A 25,322-nucleotide genomic window follows, 5' to 3' on the forward strand; every position below is an offset into this window, starting at 1 on the left:
ACCCGTCTGGACTTGGGTCTTAATTTCTCTTCTTTAAAAGTTTACTTAGCCGCCATTTCCGCCTATCATCCTGCAGTGGATGGCTATTCCATTTTTTCTCACCCGCAAATGAAGCAGTTTCTGAAGGGCCTCACTTGCCTCTTCCCTCCGGCTTGTGGGCTGACTCCCTCCTGCGACTTAACTCTAGTACTGTCCAGATAAACGGGCAAACCATTTGAGCCCATGGCCACGTCTAACCTGCAGCTTCTCTCATGGAAGACTGTCTTCCTAGTAGCCATTACCTCAGCAAGACGAGTGAGCGAATTGTCTGCACTCCGTTGTGACTCTCCGTATTTGGTTTTTCACCATGGTGGTGTCACCTTGGCCCCGGATGTCTCTTTTCTGCCCAAGGTTGTTTCCGAGTTCCACTTGTGGGTGGACATTGCTCTCCCAACGTTTTTCCCGTCACCTATGAGTGACAAGGAATGCCATCTTCATACTCTAGACGTCAAGAGAGCCATACTCTTCTACCTCAATAGGACAAGGTTATTCCGTTAGTCACCAGCCTTTTTCATCTCCTATAGCACACCTGTGCAGGGGAAGAAGCCTTCTTCACAATGTCTATCCAAGTGGATTGTGGAAACCATCAAACTGTGCTAATTACTGGCTAAATGGCCACTTCAAGGCCTGCTCTGAGCACATTCCACCTGGGCAGTAGCCATGTCCACAGCCTTCCTGAGTGGGTCATTGCTCACTGCCAACTGTCAAGCAGCAACCTGGGCTACCCCTCACACGTTCGTGAAGCATTACGCCCTGGATGTGCATCTTCATCAACGTTCTGTGGTGGTGGCAGTGTTCTGTGGCATTGTTGCAGGCGGTGCAAGTCGAGGACCTTCAGCTCCCTCCTCCAGGTAGACCTGTTTTTGCTTGCTAATCTCCCAGAGGTGTGATGCACAGAGACCACGAAGAAGATAAACAGGTTGCTTACCTGTAACTGATGATCTTTGAGTGGTCATCTGTGCATTCACACCACCCGCCCTCCTTCCCCTCTGCTTTCAGTCCTCTCCTTTTTATTACTCTGAGACTGATGGCAGCGATCAGAAGGAACTGGCGGGATTGTCGTGCCCCTCCCTTGGTCATGCACAGTGGGGCCAGCGCGTGACTGGGGAGTGGGTTGGCAATTCTCGAAGGAGAAAAGGAAGCAGGAAAAGAGGAGAGGCTATGAGGTTTTCAGGAAAGTGAAAGTGGAAATAGTGGGGGAGGGGGAATGAGATGCTTCCCATAAGTCCTTGTGGGTTCCCACTTGTGCTTTTCTAATATTTTAATATTTTTCCTAAATTCAACCGCAGTTGCTGAAAGGTTTGTGTATTGTTCTAATTCATCATTCTTTGTTATTTGTTATTGTCCAGTTTACAAACCATTATTTCCAGAAAGCTTGTGACAATGTGTAAAGCAGAAGCAGATTTTGACCATTTTGAATTGTTCCCTATTTCACTGATGACATTTATTGCTTTCCTGAACCATCTAAAGCTGAAATATGCTCTGTATCATTTTGTATTGACATTGCAGGCCCAGGTCACTCTTAGTACTGTTTTCTAGAGTAATTAGCAATGCTGAGCTTCATTTATTAGAGAAATTGTAGGTTGTTACAGTGACTTTTTAACAGTGATAAAACAGTAGGTGGGCCTTAAAGGCTCAAAGCTAATTCCCATTAAACTACTTTTATTATGTTGTGGCATATTAAGAAAGAGTTTGAGAGGTCCTTCTAATTCCAAACTATGTTGTTGATTTTAAAAAAAACTATTAAACAATCAGGCCTACATTTACCTGTAATACATATTGTATAAATAATTGCTTTATGTAGCTTTGCTGTAACCTATTGGTAATGACATGTTTTTTACAAGAACAGACAACTTGTTTAGGAAAATGCTGTTCGCATCTAGTATGTCTTGTCTTTACTAGTTGTAAAATATTTTAGACATTGCTGAATGCTACATATCTAATTGGTGACAGGCACTGTGCTCAAATTAATGCTTAACTCCAGTTATAATATAATTATGTCCTAACAGTGGAAAATTCTAATTAAGATGATCTGTTTGCCAGGGAAAAAGTTTGGTATATCAGTGAATCTATTTATCAGGGGTGAACAGTTTTCCCACTGATCAGAGCCTGAATTATGAGGAAAACATCACAGATGCATGCTGCATTGGGTAAAGAACACATGCACGCATTTAAATCATGTATATCTTTCTTTTAACTGATGTAATTGTGAAATATGTTCTTTTTGCATTCATAATTAGGGGGTGGAACAGATGGTGAAGGCTTAGTTTAAAATAATCTGTCATTAAAATAGCCTGCCCTACTGGTAATTCTTCATTCTAACTGGAGTTTAGGTCAGAGTAACAGGATTTTTTTGTAGTGATCGCATGCAGTGGAAGGAATTAGAGGCTTCATGGATAGTGTGTGACACATGAGATTTCCCTGAAGGACACAGGTAAAATTTCAAGGAATGAAATTTTTAGATGTAATGTGAGTACATGTCTAAAAACATTAGCAGGGAACAATTCCTTTTCGGCAAAGTGGTCTTTTTAGCACAGTGGGATAAACAATGAAGCCTTCAGATTGAGAGTTTCATGCACAACAGCTGTACTGTCGCATATTCTGAACAACCAATTCTTTTCCACTTTCACATTACTGATCACTTACTTACCAAGAAGGGTGAAAAAGGAAGTCAGAGATCAGACACCGCATCCCAACACACACAAGGTGACTGTTACCTGTACACAAATCCAAGCACCCCATTGCCTCTGGTGCCAACCAAACTGAGCTTGGCAACTAGCTCCCAAGCTGCTAAAGAGGGTACAGTTTCTGTATTCAGGCACCAAGGAAATCTTGCTGGCTTCTGGCTTTTGTTTTACAAAAACAGCCAATTATCCCTGATTGGTGCAATCTGTGGTTCTCACACATAGGGTTACCTGCCTCACAGTGGGGCTTGGACTTCTTCCTGAATTACAGTTGATCTCCTGACTACAGAGATCAGCTCCCTGAAGAAAATAGAAACTGTGGAGAATAAAGTCTATGGCATCACATCCCTGCTGAGCTCATCTCCCTTCCCAGGCACCACCTAGGAATTTCCCAAGCCAGAGTTGGCAATCCTACACATATACCATGGCCCCCAGTTTTCAGATCTGTGGAAATTATTCAGAGGTATTATTCACATGCAAAATATAATCTGGAGACATTGTATATACTTTTCAGAAAGTGATATAGTTATTTATTGTTAAGATTGAACACTCATTTGTAAGACACAAACATATGTGGGTAAGTGAGAAACTTGGTTGGCTATGTGTTCATCTGTCTAAAATAAGTACTAATTCACTTTTCAATGAGGGCACAAGGAGATGTCAAAAGTCATCAAAGACCACCACTAAAAAAGTAACAATGCTAGAAGCTAGTACAAAGCCACAGACAGTAGTACTCTCCACTTTTAACTCACACATTGTTCTTGTTCAGATGGCATCCTATATATATAATTCCCTTATGTATTGGCCATTTCCAGCACTCCCATTGGCTGTGCAGTGCGCTCCATCAGCCATTGGCCCATCAACCGCCACTCAGGAGTACACATGTGCCATTGCCTGGGTGCTGGGTCCACTCCTCTCCCCTGCCCACTGGCAGCCTAGAAACTCTTCTCTCACAGAATAAACTGCCAAACGGCTCTCTCTCCTTATGAACATACTTCTCCTGCTTGGCTCTGTGGGACTAACTTTTCCCTCAGTGGCTGTTGCTAGGCAACCGTGCTTGATTCTGTCAGTAAAAAGGCAAAGGCAGGAGGCGCTTTCCAGGCCTTTGTGGGAAACTCATTGGGGCCAGTCCTGACTAGGGTTGCCAGCTCCAGGTTCAGAAATTCCTGGATATTCTGTGGTGAAGTCTATGGAAGCTAGAGTTTGGGAAGGGGAGAGGCCTCAGCTGAATATAATGCCATAGAGCCCACCCTCCAAAGGGGGGGATATCTATTGTCTGGAGTTCAGTTGTGATACCCGGCAACCTTCAGGCTCCACCTGGAGGTTGGCTACCCTAGACATGGCAGTTAGCTCTTCAGAGCAGGGTCTGCCAGACCCAGGTTCTTCCTGTGGAAGCTGAGTGGGTGATTTCGGACCAGTCACAGACTTTCAGCCTAACCTACCTCACAGGGTTGTTGTGCAGATCAAGAGCTGCTTTGCTCTCCAATGCAGAGAAAGACTGTACTTTTCCTCCTGGGGAATCATTGCTGCCAATCTCCAGGTGAGGGCTGAAGATCACTCAGAATTACAACTTCTCTCCAGGTGGCAGAGATCAGCTCCCCTGGAAAAAACGGCTGCTTTGCAGGGTAGCTGCGGTGGCTCAAGTGGTTAAGACGCTGAACTGCAGGCTGTGGAAGGTCAGTAGTTCAGCAGTTCGAGACCCGGGTGCCGCATGATGGAGTGAGCTCCCATCTCTAGTTCCAGCTCCTGCCAACCTAGCAGTTCGAAAGCAAGAAATTGCAAGTAGATAAATAGGTACCACTTCGGTGGGAAGGTAACAGCGTTCCGTGCGCCTTGGTGTTTAGTCATGCCAGCCACATGACCACGGAAACATCTTCGGACAGCGCTGGCTCTTCGGCTTTGAAACGGAGATGAGCACCGCAACCCTAGAGTCGGATTTGACTGGCTTTTGAGCAAGGGAACCTTTACCTTTACCTTGCAGGGTAGACTCTGTGCCATTATACGCTGCTGAGGTCACTGCTCTCCTGATTGGGTCCCCACTGCAGAGAAAAACTGTAGGTTTCCTAGGTAGATGCCACAGGGAAGGAAGAGATAAAAACTGGAAGTCAGAGGGACAGATAATGGTACGTTGATGGTTGGCTGGGAAGGAAATAGGGTCACCACCTCTGGGTTGGGAAATTCCTGGAGATTTGAGGGGTGGAGCCTGGAGAGAGTGGGGTTTGAGGAGGGGTGGGATCGCAGACAGGTAGAAAGCCATAGACTCCACCCTCCAAACCAGCCGTTTCCTCCTGGGGAACCATTGTTACCAATCTCCACGGGCGGGCTGGAGATCACCCAGAGTTACAACTGCTCTTCAGATCAGGTCCCCTGGAGAAAATTGTAAGCTCTGTGTCATTATACCTGCTGAGGTCACCACAGCACATAGATGCTGAGTGCCCAAGGCCAGGGCACCCAGCCAGAGCTTCTTTCTAGAGCTCATTGTATTTATTTCCACAACGGGCCTTATGCCTAGTAAATTATGATTACCACCAATGTTATTTAGATATGGCAAAGCTACTCTTTGTATCTGAAAATAATTCACTTCCGGTTGTCCATGTAGGCTTCTTGCTATATGACAAGGAATATCTTGGAATATCTCAGCTCAGGCTGGCTGGGAGCTGTTTTCAAGAGTCAGAAACCTGTTAATCAAATACTTGCATATATTTAAAACATTTGTTTTAGTGTTTCCTCTAAGATTTTGTTCTCAAACTGCTTTGAGGGAAAAACATAGATTTCAGCATGGTATTATGATAAATCTTCTTGAGGAGGGGCACACATTAACATTTGTGTTGGTACTTTTCATCTTAATCCAACCTTGTTTAATAATCAGGAAATTCTACATAGTGAGTAAGAAGATGTAATTAACTCTTTGACCCCAGAATCTTAATTGGCGCCTGTTGAAAACAGTGGGGCAGTGAGAAAAAAAAGTAGCCTGTGGTGACTGAAACAGCATAATACATAATGGTTTTCTCAAATCAAAATAAGAAAGTGCTGGGAAAACTCAGCTTTAATCACATTTAGTACATAGCCACTAGGCAGAAAGGATCACAGAACAGGAACCACCCACTTCACGCCGTAAATCAGTAGTATTCCATCTTGTCAGCATCTGGTCTACACCATCAGCTTGAAGGAAGGCTTGGTGAAGGGTCCTCTGTACCTTTGTTGTAAAGGGTGGTGTTTAACTTCACAGATGACTAAACCATAATTTATATTTTGATGAGAATGACTTATAAAGAAGACGACACCATATAAATGCTTAGCGTTATTCTGCACAGTTAAACATAGCAGTGATCATATACATATACAAACTATACAACTTTTTAAAAAGTATCTGGTCAACATATTGGCCTTTGTAAAACTTGTCAGCCCACACCATTGGGTTTCTGCACTGATCTACACCATCTGAGAATTTCAGTAAGACCTCATAGGAACAGGTAATTAGTCATGAATAGAAAGGCTGTAGTCAAACATCAAAACCATATTTTCAGTGCAGTGGTTGCTGTTGGTACTTACTAGCCATGTAAGTTATGTACCTTTAAATGTATTGACAGGCATCCATAAAAATTTCAGTAACCATACAGTTGAAGTTATTCTGAACATATTCATCTACTATAAAGAACCATAACCAGTTGAATTTACAAGTCCTTATGGAATTTTGAACAAAGGTAGCCAAAAATGGCTGTTGGGGGCACGGTGGATAGGGTTGTCTGGTGGGAAACTTGGGGGGGGGGACATGGGGTGGTGCTGTTGCTTGATACCATGACATTGTTCAGGAAATATTATCACACTGTTGATGCGGTGGTTTTCTTTTTTTCTGGATTTTCCTACTTGCTGGCCTACTGAATGGCAGTGAGGATCACAGGGGTGCCTAGGGACTTGGCTTCTCTAGGGGTAGAGCTAATTGCAAAGGATCACTGTGAAGGCTGTGGCTAATCAAGCAGTGTTAAGAAGTTCCTCAAAATGGTTGAGAAACTCTAATCTGAGTATCCTCCTATAACGGAGCCAGTCATTTTTCCACAGTGAACTTCAGGCCCTTTCTCTCAGCCCCACCTACCTCACAGGGTGTCTGTTGTAGGGAGAGAAAGGGAAAGGAGTTTGTAAGCCACTCTGAGGCTCCAAGTTAAGGTTGGGCTATAAATCCAATCTCTTTCTTCCTCTTCTTCTTTCACACAGGCAAAATACACGACATTGGCTTGCAATTAATAATTACAAAGATATGCCAGACTGACTGAAATCGGGTAGTCATTTTTCTCCTCCTGCCCTCAATCCCATGCATTTCCTCAGGCATATTTCCAACTGCAAACAGAGGAGTCAACCCTAAAGAAGTTATTAATATCTCTCCCGTTTTCTTCCCTGTACACCAGGATGAAGTAAAAAGCCCAGGAAAAAGAGCAGATAAGTGTGTATTTGGTGAAAAAGGGATTAACAGGCATAGCAGTTTCCCTTCCAAGGCAATCCAGATGAAAAACTACTTGTACATTATCTCTTACACCTCTACAATAAAAAAAAGTTTAGAAACTTTAAAAAAAGAAGACGAAACAATTGGGAATTCAAGCCAGAGGCACACCATGTTGCTGAAGGGGCATAAGCTTCCTTTAACTACAGGCCTCTTCAATCTTGATTACTGTAATGTGCGTGGGGCTGTGTCTGGTTGTTCAGAAAATTCAGTTTGTCCAGAATAATATAGCCAGATTACTGACTGAGGCTAGCGACCACCAGCACATGCCTCCCATTAACTCCAATGGCTTTTAAATAAAACTCTGTAAGTGCTGATTTTGACCTACAAAACCTTAAATGGTTTGAGACCATTCAGACTGACAAAATAGTAGATCACCACAACATTTCAATGCTATTGGTGGTTCTGAGGCAATGGTAAGCTCAGTCAAGCAGTTAGAAAGCAAGTCCTCATGTGATGGACAGAGTATGATATCTGTTTTTGTTTTTTAGTTAGTTAGTTTGTTTTGTTGTGGAGTCATAGGCCACTTATTGCAACCCTGTAGGGTTTTCAAGGCAAGATACGTTGACCTTGGTATTCCTTGGTGGTCCATCAAAACACTAACTAGGTCTGACCCTGTTTAGCTTCTGAGATCTGATGAGATCAGGCTTGCCTAGGCTATCCAGGTTAGGGCTATATCCTGTAGCAGCCCTTTAACCAATCACTTACTCTCTTGTAGCTACACCACAGCCTCTTCAATCCTTAAGGTATCAGTCATTATAGCAATCATCTCATCAGATTGTCTCAAATGCCTATTAATCAGTGTTGTTTTTAAAAGCTACTATCATGTATGTTGCATGGTATACCTTTACAGAGATCATTAAGAGGAAAAACTGGTTGCTAACCTGTAACTAATGTTCTTTGAGTGATCATCTATGTGGTCTCATAACCACTTTCACAGGTGACACTGAGGCTTTCCTTCTCATACATTCTCGTGATTGCACAAAGGATTTAGTTGAAAGACATTCACCTTCTCCCATGAGACATGTACACATAGTGAGACATTTACTCTCAGGGGACGGGGTGTAAGTGCCAGGCAGAAATGAAGGATGCTCCCGGTGTGGGAACATTTTGCATAGTCACAGAACCCAGAAATGCTGAAGAAATTGTACAAACAGTTGCAGATAAGCAATCTGTTTTTCTACGAGTAAATGTTAGTGAAGATAGAGATAGGACTAAAGTAGGGAGGGAAAGGTAGGAGACAGACCTCAAGGTGAAATTGTGATGAAATTGCCAAGAAGAATGTATAATGGAAAAAGAGTGAAGATGAGTGTGAACGATAACCAGGACAAGAATTATTTCAAACCTGTTATGCAAAATGTTATGTTGATGGAACTATAGGACAAACAGTGAACCAGTTAAACCTGCTTTTTTGTTATATCCGAAGCCAAAATATTTAACAGAGAGAGTATTCACTTGGGAAAGTTTATCCTCATCAGAAAACATGACATATAAGGAGTTCAGGTTTAAAAGTTAGATCTACCAAGACATGACTTTAATTTCAGACTAAGTTTCAGAGGTATACCTTAAGAATGGAAAAATTTTGTACTTGACACAGTCATCCATACACATCAGCAGGTTTTGCTGACTTGCTTGCTAAATCTAAATCTAAAAATGTTTTGACTGTTCTTGTTTGGGTCAAATTTAAACTTCATCTTCTTGAAATTGTTCACCAGTAATTGATGTCAACGTTCAAGGTTCTTGTGCTAATCATCTGAAAAGACATTATGATAATTTTCAAGATAAAGCTCTTGCATAGTACAAATACTTTTGTTTGGGTAAAGTCTATGCAGATTTACATTTTTATTAATTCATAAATATAAATTGAAGATCTTTTCTTCAATGTGGTAACTTTATTGTTTGTTTTCCAATAAGTGGTTCATTCTTTGAAGGAACACGGGGGGGGGGGGAGTTGTTTTTTAAAAAGAATAATTCTGTTTTCATGTCAAAGATAGGGAAGCATTTTCCAGTACCAGTTTCTGACTGTAAGTATGTTAAAAATAAGTGGAGGCACAACTGAAAACAAAAAAGGGTGAAATAAATGAAACCTAAATCAAATTGAATTAAGTACCTGAAGATTAAGAAAATATAAATGTGTAGGCCAATAATACTGTTAGTAAAATTAAAAATTAATAAATATTAGCAAATGTACAAAAATACATGTATTTATTTCATAGTAAAGACAGATATTGGCCCTCATACTAGCCTCAACTAGTACAGATGATGTACAATGATATCCAGAATTGACTCTGATCAGACGCATTGGCCTTCCTCAGTGGTCATAGACAATAATTATCAGAATAACTTCATCTTGGTCAGTTTATGATAAATGAATATTATATTATTGTGTCAGGAGCCATGTTGTAATGTTATTAGTTTGACCACTGAGGAAGGCCAATCGGGCCGAAATGCATCTGGTCAGGGTCAAAAGTTGTCACTTTTGAATTCCATTGTACATAATCAATGATAACTGAGGTAGCCCTGACCTGGATAGGCCAAGCAAGCCCGATCTCATCAGAAGTTAAGCAGGGCCGACCCTGGCAAGTATATGGATGAGAAACCTCCAAAGAATACCAGGGTTGGGAGGCACAGCAGGCTATCAAGCCACTTATCTGAATGTTCTCCATGCTCCAGTAGGAGTTGCCAGCAGTCACCATGCACACACATGTCCGGCACTGCTTTCCCTGCAAACCCTTTTGTGCAGGCAGATGGCATGAAAACATCAGATGTTTCTAAAAGTAGGGGCCTCTCTGCTGGTGCCTCCGGGTCTGAGCCCGGGCCTCGCGCGCAGCTTTGGGGGGTAAGGCTGCTTTCTGGGGCCTCCTCCTCCTCCACGCTGCCCATCGATCAGGGCAGAGTGCCCGTGCAACACCTGCAGAGAAGGGCAAGGCACTGGGGAGGTGCGGTGCTGCTTTGGCCCGAATAGGCCATGGGCATGGGGAGCAGGCTGGGCTGGGCCACCAAGGTCGTGATGAGTTTGCAGAGGGAGCAGGCAGAATGGCAGGGCCCCCGAGGCCTGTCCCAGGCGTCCGGCGTGTCCTGTGGTAAACCCTCCTCCGAGGACTGAAGCACAGTTGGCCCCGAAGGGTCGAGGCCTGCCACAAGCTTGGTGGCCAGGGGGGCAGCTGTCTGTCGGCTGCCCCCCCCCCCCGTGACCTCTCTGGTGTCCAATGAGAGAGTCATCTTATTTATTACAAGACTTATATCATGCTTTTCTGCCCTGATCAGGGTCACCACGGCAGCTAATGACTTTAAGAATTTTAAAGACAAAACTAAAACATGCATACACAACCATAATTGTAACACAGGAAAGACGGATCACTGAGGGAATGCCAGACAAAACAAAACAGTCTTCATCCATTGGCAGAAGATGGCAATCAAAGGGGACAGATGAGTCTTCCTGGGTATATTCCAGAGTTATGATGCCACAACCAAGAAGGCCCTCTCCTGTGTTGCTGTCTACCTAATCTCAGAAGATGGGGACACCCAAAGCAGGGAGATGACTGTACTGGTCAGGCGGGTTTGCCAGGGAGTAGACAGTCCTTTTAGAGGTGTAAAGAAATAAATGATAACTTGGTTTTCTCTGATTAGGGAATAATGTTTTGTTCTATCGCCTTTCTCAGTCTTGATATGTGAAAATAGAACTGGTTTAGTTGATTCCAGATTAAGGGGAATGATGGTCACATTAAAAGGAAGCCAGATCTTGCTTTGTATGATACCTGACAATAAATGTTGTCAGTAATTCCCAAAACAGTCCTGTAAAATAGCTTAATATTGTCCTGTTCCCCATTGCAGTTGCAGGGCTGAGGTCAAATACCCCTAGCTTGTCAAAGGACACATACTCAATTCATTGCAAGCCAAAACCCATCTTATGGGTGTGGAACAGCGGTCATTGGGGGTGTGCATAACTCATGCAGGTCCAGCTGCTTGCTACTGCTCAACTGCTGCTGCCCCATGAAGTGTTGTGTAGTGGTTAGTGTTCCAGACAAGGATTTGGGAGACCCAGATTTGAATCTGAGTTGGGAAATACCTGGAGATTTTTGGGGTGGAGCCTGAGCGGTGGGTGTTGCCTTCTGACACACTTCCAGTGATGTCAGGGGTGTGGCATATGCAAGTGAGTTATGCTAATGAGCTCCTGCACCTCTTTTTCTACGAAATGACCCCAGATCTTGTCTCTTCATAGTTCCAGTCTCTGGATTTGAGTACCCACAGATTTTGCCACATTGAGAATCTGATATATTGATTATGATAATAAAAAACAAAGGAATGAAAACATTAAAAATTACTCCTTGGTATCTGAAATAGAGTGAGCACTGAAGATATTGGTTCCTGAAGATTGTGGAAAATCTTGTTATATACCAATTTTTTTATTCTGCTGTGATCACAGTTGGAACTGATATGAGAGTAATTGCAATAAAATGAGCTTCTTCACATTATAATACATATATATTCATTATCAAGATGAGTTTCTTGAACAAGAGCTAAATCTATTTTATTGGCTAGTAAGATTTGTGACAAGTATCGGCATTTAGACTTGCTTATACCATCTATATTCATTTGGCAGATTTGGATGCAGTTTCCTATATCCCTTGTCAAGTAGTCCTGAGAAGGACTGTTTGATTGATTTTTTTCCATGTGTGTAGTGTAGCCAGAAGATCCTACAATGGTTTGGCAGGCAGAAGTTCTAGCTCTTTAGTGTTATCGAGGGTGCACCATGAAGAGGCAAGCTAGAATTGCGGGATATGATGTTATTGTCATACTATGGCATAGTGACTTATGCCTGAAGCAACACTGAAAATGTGAGGCTGATACTAACCAACATCGACAATGACATCTACACAATCATAGTAAAAGTTGGGGTAGTACATGTCAATGTTTACAAAACTCCTGCAGTTTCATGGTCAGCACATGTCCTATCCACCTACCCTCATCCTTCTGTATACACTGAAGAAGAAGAAGAAGAAGAAGAAGAAGAGGAGATTGGATTGATACCCCGCCCTTCACTTGGAGTCTCAGAGCGGCTTACAAAGTCCTTTCCCTTCCCCTCCCCACAACAGACACCCTGTGAGGTGGGTGGGGCTGAGAGAACTCCGACACAAACTGCTCTTTTTCAAGGACAGCTGTGCCAGAGCTTGTGACTGACCGAAGGTCACATCAGCAGGTGCAAGTGGAGGAGTGGGGAATCAAACCCAGTTCTCCCAGATTAGAGTCCGCACACTTAACCACTACACCAAACTGGCTCTCTTTAACAGCCACCATGGAAATTTGTCCCAGTAAGCAGACACAACAGGCACCAGAGCAGAGAGACAGTGCCAGAGCAGTCTGAAAAATGAAATCAAAGTGACTCCAAGGGTCAGTAATTCGTTATGTGCAGACAGGTCTGAGAAGCAGAATCCAAAGGCAGTCCAGATAGCAAAGTCCAAGGTCAGTCACAGGGTGCAAGGCAAGGCGGGAGTTGTGGTTGCTGGGCTCACAGATATGTAACTTGTTGCTTCCATAGCTGGAAAGGCATGCCAGCTTGGTTTAAGTAAGCCTCTCACAACAAGCTAAGTTATGAAAAGCAAGATCCTGCAATCACTTAGGGCTGCTGTCAGCCAAATGCCAGCGTTGAAGCAAGAGGCGCAGACTGTGCCTTCTCTCTGTAGGTTGCCAGTGAGATTGCTCCCGGTGTTGGTCTGCTGCTGTGAGGGAATCAGAGGAATTGTCCTGCCTCAGCTGGTCTTGCTCATTCCCTCCCACAGTCTGCCTGGAGGAGTCAGGGTCAGCTGTTAGCATTGAATCCTGGAGCTCCTGTCTTTCCTCAGGTGTTTCTTGTGAGCTGGGCCCAGGTTCTGTGACACTCAAGGACTCTTCCTCTAGGCTGAGTTCCAACTGATCAAGCTGACTAGGCCTGCCAAATCTCACCAAATCGCAGCGGGGGATCTGCATGTCTTCACAGAATCCTTGCCGTGGGGACGGCGAGACGCGTTGCACTGCCGTCGCCAGGACATGACGCTATGCGTCGCTCTGGCAATGGGGCTGTTTGGAGCCCCATTGCCAGAGCGACACGTAGCGTCAGATCCTGGCGACGGCGGTTGCAACGCGTCTCGCTGTCCCCACAGCAAGGATTCTGTGAAGAGCTACGATCCCCCGCCGCGACTTGTCAACTCTAAAGCTGACCCACAACAAAATTGGAGATACATGATTAATGATAAGAACGGTGAAGCACTTCTCAACTGGCTTGAAGAACATGGCTTGCATCTTGTTTTTGATGCTAAAGACAGAGACACCATCAGATCAGTGGCATGGAATAGATAATTCAACCAACAATTGACAACAAAGACCCAAAAGTGGAAGATGAAATACTCCATAAACTCGATGCTACACACAGACAAAAATGGATTGAAGCAACTGCAAATTTGGATTTCAAGTAGGAAAGCCTAGAGCCTGTTGAAAAAACTAGGTGCAAGCCCACCTGTGCTCTGAGAAAAGCTGGAGGTAACATCAAACCAGGTAATAATTAAGAATTATCATATGGCATTGTGTGTAGAATATCCAGAAGATCCTAGGATCATCTGTCAGCCACAAGTTCTAGCTCTTAATGTTGTGCTAGAGGTGAGCTTGACTTGTTTTCAGGAGCTGAGAGAGGTCTGAAAGAACTGTGACTCATGCAAGGTCCACCAGCTGGCTTCATGTGGAGGAGTGGGGAATTGAACCCAGTTCTCCAGATTAGAGTCCACCACTCTTAACCACTACAACAGACTGGCTCTGTATCAAACCAGGTAGCTGCCTGACTAGTATTCCTTTCCAGAGCACCAAAGGATCAAGATTTTGCAATCAGGATAAAAAAAGAACTCCAGATTTTGAAGCACACCTGTCCTAAAGACTGCGAGCTGTCAGGGGATTTCAGTGCTGATGAGATTTCCAAGGTGCTGAAGGCCATCAAGAGCAGAAAGTCACCAGACTTTGACTGCATTCATAATGAGTTCCTGATCAACAGCAGCATGTTCACTAAGAGGCAACTCGCAAAATTTCTCACTGGCATCATGAGAACAGGAAGACTCCAGGGGAATTTAAGAAAGCAAGGATAGGTGCTAGTCTGAAACCTGGAAACCCAAAACATCTGGCAGAAAGTTACAGACCTATTTCCCTTCAGTGCTCCTGTTATAAATGCCTCAAGAGGCTAATCCTGAACAGAATCAGTGGCAGAATTAACAAACGTGTTGCTATAGAGCAAGCAGGATTTTGACCCCATCATAGTTCTGAAGACCAGGTTCTCAGATTGACAAAAACTGCTGATATGTCTTAAGACATCAGCAGTTTTTGTCAATTTGACTGCTGCTTATGACACAGTCTAGAGGGATGGTCTGTTGTACAAGTGTTTACAAGTTTTGCCTTGCAGAACATTACTTCAACTCCTAAATAACATGCTGAATGATAGAACTTTCTGAGTAATTATGGGTCAGTCAATCATCAAGCAGAAGAAACTGAATAATGGTCAACCCCAGGCTCCAGTTCTTTTCAATCTATACATCTCTGATGTTTCCAAGATGATATCCAGGTAATTTGCTTATGCCACTGACGTGACAATTGCAGTAAGGCACAAATCAATTGAAAGGACTGAGGAAATACTGACTAGGGACCTCAAAATTTTGGCTGACTACTACTGTAAATGGCAGCTTATCCCAAGTCCAGGAAAAGCAGAATGCTCCTGTTTCCATCTCAGTAACAATCTTGCCAACCATGAACTGAATGTCTATCTTAATGGCACCCAACTTAAACACAATCATGCACCTTAAGTACCTTGGAATTACCCTAGACAGGACCTTGAGCTATAAACACCATCTTACCAATGTAGCAGTAAAAATACACATGTGAAACAACATTCTCCAAAAATTATGTGGTACAACTTGGGGTGTGTCTGCTACAACACTTAGATGCTCAGCTTTGGGGTTGGTGTATAGTTCTGCTGAATATGGTACTTTAGTGTGACTCAACAGACCCCATGTCCACAAACGTGATGCCCAACTCAATACAACAATGAGAACTATCAGCAGATGTATTAAACCCACTCCAACCTATTGACTACCCAAGTTGTACCACATTACTCCCCTGCATCTCTGAAAACAAGAGATTCTTTTTCTTGAATATAGAAAAATCACTGAAAAAAGAGAGTTGCCTATCCACAAAGACATGGCTGACATGGGCCTATCCAGACTAAGATCCTGACATCCAACAATAAGATCTCCACAAATCCTGCAATCACAAAATTTTGATCTAGGAAATGATTTGATTTGATTTATTTGATTTATACACTGCCCTCCCTGCTGAAGCAGGCTCAGGGCAGGTGCAGACATGGATGCAATCAGTTCCACTGGATATTCCTAACCTAATAAACACCAATGAGAGGCCCGCAGGATTTGACTTGCCACATAAAGCATGGAAGATGGCTAATAGAATATGAACAGGCTTTGACAGTTGTGCAGACCTGTTGTTTAAATGGGGCAAAATACCAAGATCCAAATGTGATTATGGTGCAGCCCACCAAACTATTTTCCATCTGTCACAGGAATGTGAGCATCATGCTTTTCAGGGAGATGTGATGGAGCTCTTTGAACTCTCCCCAGCTGTGATTGAGTGGATTGAAAATTTAGATATTAGTATTTGGGGGGGATTGCCCAATTGGTCTGCCTACCCGTTGCATCAACTTGGTTATGTATTTTATATTATTATATGCTTCCTGTGTGTAACTCTGCCATACGATAAATAAACTAACAATAGCATACATATGATTACAGAGTTTAAATTTTGGCTGTCTAACATTGACAGTTTCAGTTGGATAGTGGACTTAAGAACAGTTTCTTTTTTATTGGAACTGAGCCCTAGTAGGGTTGCCAGCCTGCAGGTGGTGCCTAGAGATCTCCCGCTATTACAACTACTCTCCAGCCAACAGAAATTAGTTCACCTGAAGAAAAAGGCCACTTTGGAAGGTGGACTCTATGGCAGTATACCCCCCCCCAAAAAAAAAACCCACCCTCCTCAGGCTTCACGTCCCAAATCTCCAGTTATTTCTCAGCCTGGAGTTGACAACCCTACTTAAGTGAGTTTAGTTTTTATTATGTCAGGGAATATATGTGTGGAGTGGTTTTAAATTTTATGGCATGATTCATACTGTGGTTGTGACAGTGAAAACAATTTATGTAAGCCACTTTGGGTCCCTTGCATGATGTTCAGGGGAAACAGGATACAAATATTCTGATGGAATATAAATATAATAAAAGTAATACTAACCTGCAGCATGGGAACATTTTTAATTTTGTGCTTTACATTTTGATTTAATTTTTTCTTCTTCTGGTCATTATAGTGTGACTTAGCTTTTTTAAAATAAAAAGTGGAAAGTAGCGATGGCACTAAATTTTAGAGCTAGGAGGTGTTCAGAATGTGAATTTATATATTCTGCTTCTCCACACACTGTAGAGCCAGTTTGAAACAGGCTTACCAGCATCATCCATTCCTCCCCAATGCCACACCCACTCTCTTGTTATCCATATGACCTCACAGATCTGGTGCCCAGATTTTGCAAGATAATGTAGTTCCGTGGACTCCTCAACTTCTACTAGGGATGTTATCTCATGCAGGTATAGCAGCATCCAAGTTCTAGGAGCTTTAGAAAAAGAAGTTTCTAGGGCTCTGAACAGCTTAGTAAGGATTTGAAGACAAATGAAGCTGACAATGAAATGAGATATAGGTGGAATCTGCATTGGTATTTTCCACTGCTTCGGCTACACTCTCGCTCCGTCTCCAAAAAAAGATGTCCACATCTCTTTAGGTTTCGCTCTCCTACTGCACTGTTATAATTTCTGCTGTCTGCATTATTTTATTGCCCGATGGTTTCGGCTCCGTCATGATTGTGGCTCCTCTCTGGCTCAAATGGATGTGCTTAAAAGCACTCTAAACCCCCCCCCCAGTGCTAATCGGAGGCTTATCTGCTCTGTTTACCTTCTGACAGCACATAGAGGCATGTAAGAAACTTTTCCCTTGCTTGACAAGCTAAGTGAATGATTTTATCTTGTTTTGTGATTTTTATATTGCCTGAAAAGTTAGAGAAAGATCCCTTCTACATACATACATACATTCTGCAAACTAAACACCCAGTCTTTTCAGTTATTTGGCTATTTTGGCTATTTTTGCTTTCTTGTTTAAACCAAAAGCTGGGCAAAACTGAAATCTGAGAAAATCCTTTTCTTTGAATGTAAAGAGAAGTTTATAGCTTGTTGCCTTGTTGCCTTAAGTAATGTATTGCCTTGTGTAAAGCTAATGGGTGCCCGGCAAATGCTGGGCATGCTAGAGGGAGGAGAACAACAACATTCCCGGCCAGCAAGCAGAAAAAAATAGCAGATTTTTTCGTACCACTTTGAAAAAAGCATCACTCCAGTATAAAGAAAGGCAGCATCAAGACTGCTTTAAAAATGAAAATGCAGATTCGGCCATAGTCATGGTGAATATTTACCTTCAGAGGTCATTTCGGGGGGGGGAACGCGGGGGAACGCAGTTCCCCCGAGTGAGGTATGGGGGGCGGGGCACATGACGAAGCCCCGCCCCTTGCTTCCGGCCGCCCCGCTTCCGGCCCTCATTCAGCCAGGAGGAGGCAGGAGAAGAGGGAGGGTAAGTTGCTTCCTCCCTGCCTCTCCCCACCCCTGCCTGCCTGGGGCCAGGGAGGGCCTTCACGGGGCTTCCTTGCACTCCCGCCGGCCTTGCAGGTCTACCGCTGGGCCCCTCATGGGGCTCAGCAGTGGAGCTGCAAGGCCAGCGGTGGCAGCCGGGACCATTGGGGGGAGGGTGTGTGGCCTTATGACACACTTCCGGTGATGTCAGGGGGTGTGGCATATGCTAATGAGTTATGCTAATGAGTTCCCCTAGCTCATTTATGTGCATATAACAACATAACATGGTATTTAAAATATTTTTCTAGAAATTGTATCTGTAGAAATTGCACCTACGAGAATATAATTTAAGCATACAGGTTGACAAGAGATTAGATTCAAAAGATTTCTGTAGTCTCCAGGTGTGAATACATTTGACAGTGAACTGTTTTCTTTGCACTAACAAAAAAGGGTGTGGGTGCATTTATGAATGGAGGAGGGGAGGTGTAATTCTTTGTTAATTAGCAAAAGTTACTACAATTCACAATGCTTTTCTTATTCTCCATTCTCCCACAATTGGCAATGTATGTTAATTGATAGTGAAGATAATGGAGTCCTTGACTATGAGATGCCTATATGTTATCTGGTAGTGAAATATGTCACCATATAACAAACTTTTCACTTTTTCTTACTTTGCAGTCCCTGGATGGATTTGTATTTGCACTAAACCAAGAGGGGAAATTTTTGTACATTTCGGAAACAGTCTCCATTTATCTTGGCCTATCCCAAGTAAGTAGAAAATTCAGTGGTGTGAGCGCAGTCTTGTGCTCATCATTTTTAAAGCAATAATCTGTTTTGCAGCATTCTGCATGTTGTTGAATTTCTGATTTAATGGCTGTATCTTATTCATCCTAGAAAATAATTGAATACTGTGATTCAGTGCTGAATGTTCAAATGGGCGAAAAAACACCAGAGCTTGAAATCTTTTTCTTCCACAAAGGATCATTATTAATTTATTGAGAACAAATGAAGTTTCTTTTCTCAGTTGTTTTGAACTTTAAACCTCAGTACCTGATAGGAAAGGGACATACTAATAGTACTTCCCTTGTGTCCTATTACTGGATGTTTATGGAGTACCCTGCATTGTCCTGGGAGCTGACACAATGACAGGGAGTCATTCGAAGTCAAGAAAAGCTGAAAGAGACCATTAAAATGACTTGCAGAGAGGGTTTCAACAAGGACACATTTTGCTATTTTCATAAATGTTCAGTAATCTGACTCGGATATTTTTTATAAAGTAATTGAATGTTTTAGTTTAATTGGTGACATCTTTTAATAGAAGGTTATAGAGAAAGAGAAGAATTAATTGTTGTTTTATCACTAATGGTTCTGGTTTTAGCAGTATTGGCTAGGCACATAAACCATAACTGTCCTTATTCAGATATGGGGACACCTGGAGGTTTTTTTGCATAGTTGGATACTTGACTATGTCCACCCTGAAGAAACTCAGTAATTGTGATAATGCTTATGTCTACTTCTTTGTATGGTACTGAATTGGTTGCTTTTGCTGCCATGGTGGTTTGGAGACACCTCAAGAGTGGAACTCTTTAAAACTGTGATTTAGCTATATGTTAAGGTTGCTAACGCAGTGTTGAGAAATTTCTGGGGATTTGGGGTTGGGACATGGGGAAGGTGGAGTATGGGGAAGCAAGAAACCTCAGTGGGGTATAATGCCATAGAGCTCATCCTTCAAAGCAGCCATGTTCTCAAGAGGTACTGATTGATGTAGTCTGGAGAACAGTTGTAATTCCAGGGAATATGCAGGCCCCACCTGGAGGTTGGCGACCATACTGTGCACAAGGTAAACTGAAAATGTTATCCTGAAGTCATGAAAAGGAGTGTGTAAATGCCTCATGTACAAGGCGAAAAAGGGGGAAACAAGAGGTGTATGTATTATTGGAGGCTCTGGAATAATATCCATTGAATCCTTAGAGAAAATGCAGGAAGTTGCATTAGTAATGTGGCTATATTGTTTACAAGGAAATTTTAGCAAATAAAATAGGACTGCAAAAAACTATTTGTTAACTAAGCAATGGGATTCTTGTATCTTACTGCAATCCCTAGTTTTGGAATAGGTCCTGATTTTGTCTCTTTCGGAACCAGTATCAGAAGTCTCATTTCTTCATGATCAATATGCCACGTGGTTTCTGATGCAGTTTAAAAACAAACAAACACTGGGACATTCATGTTTAATATTCTCTTATGTTCATATTAGTGTATTTTATGCATGGTATCCAACAAAGTTTAATAAACTGAAAAAGAAGGAGGCTTAAAAAATAGTTTAACAGGTAAATGCTAATTAGGGAACTCCTGAAAGGCATCCATTATAAACTAGCTTAAAACAAATTTTACAGCCCTGTTTAGTGGTGTAATCCAAATTCTGTCAAGGCAACTGCATTTTCTGTAATTGAGATGTGTATGTTTGCTTTGCATAACAGATGGCTCTGTATGCTTAGACTGATAGCTAGGAAAATAATAATTGCATTATTCTGGCCAAAAGAATATTAGTTCTTGGGTTGGGGCCATTTCAGGCAGTCCTCCTGCCAGCACAGCATATGCACATATATGGATTCGATTTTCAAGGAAATTGATGCATCTGGAATAGTGTGGCCATCTGAAATATCATCTGTTCAAGAAAAAAGTTGGCTTTAACCCTGTCCTAGTCCTTGTTAAAGCCTGCATTTACAGTGCGCTATGGCACAGTAGACAGATTTAATATTTGAACAAATATAGACTGGAAGACTGCATTTCCTTTTTCAGCTTTTAAGCATGGCGGTGGAATAGGCATTCTGATTGTAAATAGTGAATGGGGTATAACTTAAAACTGCCACATAAAAGTGCCTTTGTGGAAAAGATCTGATTACAAAAGGGTTGTGGATGGTACCAGTACAGTGAGCAAAGGGGCTTTCCTGAGCTCAAAGTTTCCATTTTCACGAGACCAGCTTATGCTTGGAAAAGTCCTGGTATTTCTGTTTGCAATAGGTAGATTGGTCTGTAAGATGGAGCACTGTAAACCAATGTAGCATGTTCTAAAGACTTAAACAGAAGATTGTTTCGAAGCGTCCCCCAATAGCTTTCTTTGAAGAATGGTTCTAAAAATTTTGATCCAAAGGCAATAGCATAATATTCATGTAATGGATGTATACCTGCTGCACAGAGTAAGGGTGGGGTAGCCAAGTTAATGTATTTTTTAAAAGCTGATGTGTTTTAGGTGATGTACATGATTTGAGCATCCAAGAGAGGAAATGCATAGTCTTCCAAAATGGGCTGTTGAGTTGAAGCTCACTTCTTCTACTGCAAAGTCTAGAATCCCTTTGGCAATTTCAGGTTAGGGACAACTAGGGTCTCACGGTGAGATCTGAAGAAATGCTGTTGAGAGTCCTGAGGCTAGTCAGTTTCAGTCCCCATAAGTCCATGCTTCGGAAACTGAGCTCTGGTGTTGGATTCAGAATGCTCTGACCTGAATTGTAGGAGTACAGTGAAGTCTTTTTGTTTCTAGTATTTCTCTTCCACACTCTGGCCCCTCAAGTCCCACAATGTGCTGTCATCCATTGTCTTACAGGCATTGTGCAATCATCTAGCAGGTCTCTGGTGAAGCGACACATAACATTTCTAAATAAATAAAATAAATGCATGTTCATCAAACTTATTCAGCCACGTTTCAGGCAGCATTCCAAACTCTAATCACCTGCTAGCTGGAAGAAATAATTATATTTTCCAAGTAGCAATATAATTTGAAGAACTGGAGAAAATGTTATATTCCTGAAGCAGAATGTTCTTTAACATAGGATGTCTGCAACAAATGAGCAGTAGTTGTGCATTTGTCATGCTATGAACTAACAGCCTAGAAAGGCAGTAAGAGAACACTCATCCCAGGACAGGAAGGATCAATACTTTTCTTCAAGTGGCCAGCAGTGGCATCCTTAAGGGATAGCACAATCTATCTTAGCCATACCCTGTTTCCACAAGAGCCTTGTACAATTTCATCTTAGGTTATGTGGAAGTAGTCAGTATTCCAAGAGATCTGCGCTAGGAATGTTCCAAACTTTCACATGATGAATACTGCATTTTACATTAGAACGCTGTATCATTCTGATCTGGTAATAATCTGGTAAATGTTTTTAAAAAATGCATGTTTTGTAATGTTATAGTTCTGCAAACCATTAGAAGTTTCTGTAGTTCCAAATAACTGATCCAAAAGTAGTCTTTAGAAGGCTATGATATTTTACAGATGCATTGCTAACACTGGCAAAAGAGAAGCTGCAATCATCCACACTAAATTAAGCATTCAAAAGCTTTATTTACCGCGAAGACTAGCAGCAGAAATAGCTATGCAAACAATTCTGGTTGTTGAAAGGAAATGCTAATGTTTCACTGTAGTGATCTAAAAATTGTCCAAAGTGTGGAAGCCATTGTAGTGGTTTTTTATGTTATTGAATTCTGCTTTGTGATAAAGGTGCCAGGAACAAGCATTAATGGGAAATGAACACATGAGATATCTTGCTCCCAGTTCTTTATGTTCTATCTATTACTATCAGATAAACATTGCTGGGTTCCTGCCATGAGCTGGCAGAGGTTGTGGTTGTGTTGAATAAACCTTGTGACACTTTGAGCATTTATACATTGAGTAATGTTGGACTTATGTTCTTGAGAGTGATGGCTTGAACATTTCTTGTGTGTGTGTATTTTAGCGTCTGGCGTATCTTTGATTACACTGTCCTTCGAATTGTTTTTGTTGCTCAATTAGTGATCACATCCGTATGTCTGATTTCAGCGTTAGAGCCATTTGCTGGGTCAGGGAAGGGAGAAACTTTACCTTTTTGTTGTTATATGTCTCCAAAAGGTACAAAATAGATTCTGATGAGCAAGAATAATTTGAAATAAATCTTATAGCAGTATTAATTCTGGGGGTGTATAATTAGCATGGAAATGTTGGTGACAAAATTGGTATTGACTGACCAAACTGGTACTATTTTTAACTTAATATGTTGCAGATAGGCTGTGGTACATGTGTATAGAAAAATTGCTTTCTGCTTCTATAGCCACATGCTTTCTCCTGTGATGTCTTTTGATACCATGCTGTCTTTGTTTCCTGTTGCAGACCAAATGGTCTGAACTACCTCAATAGCCATGCCATATAACCACACATTCTTTCACACCTCTAAGTGGAAGAGCCAGACCTGATGGCTCCTGGCTCTGGCCCACATGCAACAAGTCACGTAGGCAATGGAGAAGCTGGAGTTTGGGTCATGTGACTGCAGGCATGGTCTCCAAACTTCTAGCCTATCCCCACATGCAGCTATGACAATTGGGCACATCCCCTGTCTGCTCGTGATTGGCTGATGGCCACAGCTGATCATGAATGGAATTGGGGTATAATTGATTGATTCCTATGAGAGGGAGCGGTCTGCTTTTAGCTCTCCCTTCTTGTCATTGTCTGTTTATTGCACCTGGAAATGCTGTCTCTTGGAAGACAAAGAGCTGCTTTGTGAACTGGAGCACATGGGTGCAAGGATGGTATTTCTCTTCAAAATCCCTTGGTAATTGGACTGTATACCTTGGACACTCTTGGAATATGGACACTTCACTGGTAACTATGAATATCTTTAATGTGTAGTTAAGGCACAGAGCCATAGGTTTTTCTTGTTTTCAGTAATCTCTTATATAGTCTGTTTTGCTATGCTCTGTACTGAATAAAAATTATTCTTATTTCTAATGGGTCTCTGATGTTGTAACTTGCATTCCAAGCCTAGATCTTGTAGCCTAACGCTCCCCACACATGCTACCTTAGTAAAAAGTGTGCATCTCTATATTGAGTTGCTAATGTGTTTTGTCCCAGATGCCAACTAAGGGTTTGGAATCTCTCCCTTAGGAAAGGCAGGGACTAGTGAAAAGAGGTTCTGGTGGCATATTGTTCTGAAAACCAGAGAGGATATAGACCATCTGGTGGTTTGTTGTTTAATGTACTGAAAAGTACAGGATTCCCTCCCATTCCTGGACTGGCTTGGGTGGGCAAAAACCTGTACAACTTGTTTGAAGTCTTTTCTTTTCAAAATTTTAAGAAGGAATAAAAGTGGAAAAATGTAAAGGTGGACTAAGTAAACAAGCCACAACATGATATTTCATGAACATCAGTATCAAACTGCATTGTAAGGGTCAGGTGCTAAGTTCAAGCACTGCATGATAAATACCAAAATAAACATGATACAAGAAGGCATCTTCTGCTTCTTCCTTGTAACATATTGTGGGTGTACACAGAAATGGCTAGCTGCTCAAAGTTTGGTTTTTTTACTTACAAGGCTTCTACAATAATTCTTCAGTTTTCACTGCACTCATGAATGCCTATGGATTACGTGCTGATATAGAGTTTATATTGTAATTTACATCAGCACCATCAGAGACCTCAGAAATTTAAAAAATATGTACATTCAAATATGTACATACAAAGATATGTATTATTGGCCATAAATGTCACACTATACCCAGTGACGTTGGAGGAATTTTTTTTAAAAAAAATTTATCCTTCGGCTTGATATACCGCCCTAACCCCCGTAGGGGTCTCTGGGCGGTTTACAGTTCTTGGGTGCTAATCACCTATATCGACCCTAACTACGGCCACACATTGGTACAAGGGGGGGGGAATTCCCTACCGACACCCTAGGTGAAAGCATTCCTCAGCTCGGCTTCTTCTGACTGCACGATGTCCGGTGCTCAGGCACGCCTCTCAGTGTTGCGCCGCCTCCTCCAATCGCCACCGCCGTTGCTCCACTGCCGCCGCTGTTCTCGCCGTCGCTATCGCCACCATTGCTGCCAGTGCCGCTGCTTCTCCACACACCTCCATAGACGGAGGAGGGTGCCCCCCACCCTACTAAGGGTGGGTACCCATTTATCTACTCGCCGATAGATAGTTACTTGGCTTTCGAACCGCTGGGTGGGCGGGAGCTAGGACTAAGGGTCAAGAGCTCACCTCGACCACCGTGGGACTCGAACAGGTGCTCGAGTAGATGTTAAATGCAGGTGTTATACTCCCTGCGCCACCGCTCCCTTATACGCCACCGCTCTACCTGTTGATTTGTTGAAACATGAGCTGGATCACCCTGTTTGGTGTTACTTTTTTTTTTAAATGTTGACAGACTTTTATTTTCATTTAGCCTAGGGAACATCAACTACTTACCAAGGGCACTTCTTTCTGTGCCCTTGCCCATAACATTTGGTGGTCAGATGATCCCCGTGAACAAATAGTTTTGACTGTTCATAGCTATTGTAGTGGAATAAAGCGAAAAAGATCACTATGGGGGTCCCATTTGGTTGCTGCCATGTTTTCCATATTGCTTTAATTGCCATTGAACCATTTCCTTAAAGTTCATGGGACTTTGATAAAAG

The 25,322-nt window shown here is 42.3% G+C and overlaps 1 protein-coding gene across 1 annotated transcript in view; it reads left to right on the top strand.

Moving 5' to 3' along the window:
- LOC107108841 (neuronal PAS domain-containing protein 3-like) overlaps positions 1-25,322 on the top strand; it is a 566,078-nt gene that overhangs the window by 229,024 nt on the left and 311,732 nt on the right. The window contains 1 exon segment of the mRNA XM_015409362.1: positions 18,579-18,668. Within this exon segment, the coding sequence (XP_015264848.1) occupies positions 18,579-18,668 (90 nt within the window).

The sequence above is a fragment of the Gekko japonicus genome, unplaced genomic scaffold (genome assembly GCF_001447785.1).
Source record: "Gekko japonicus isolate JY-2015 unplaced genomic scaffold, Gekko_japonicus_V1.1 scaffold724, whole genome shotgun sequence".
NCBI classification, from domain to species: Eukaryota; Metazoa; Chordata; class Lepidosauria; order Squamata; family Gekkonidae; genus Gekko; species Gekko japonicus.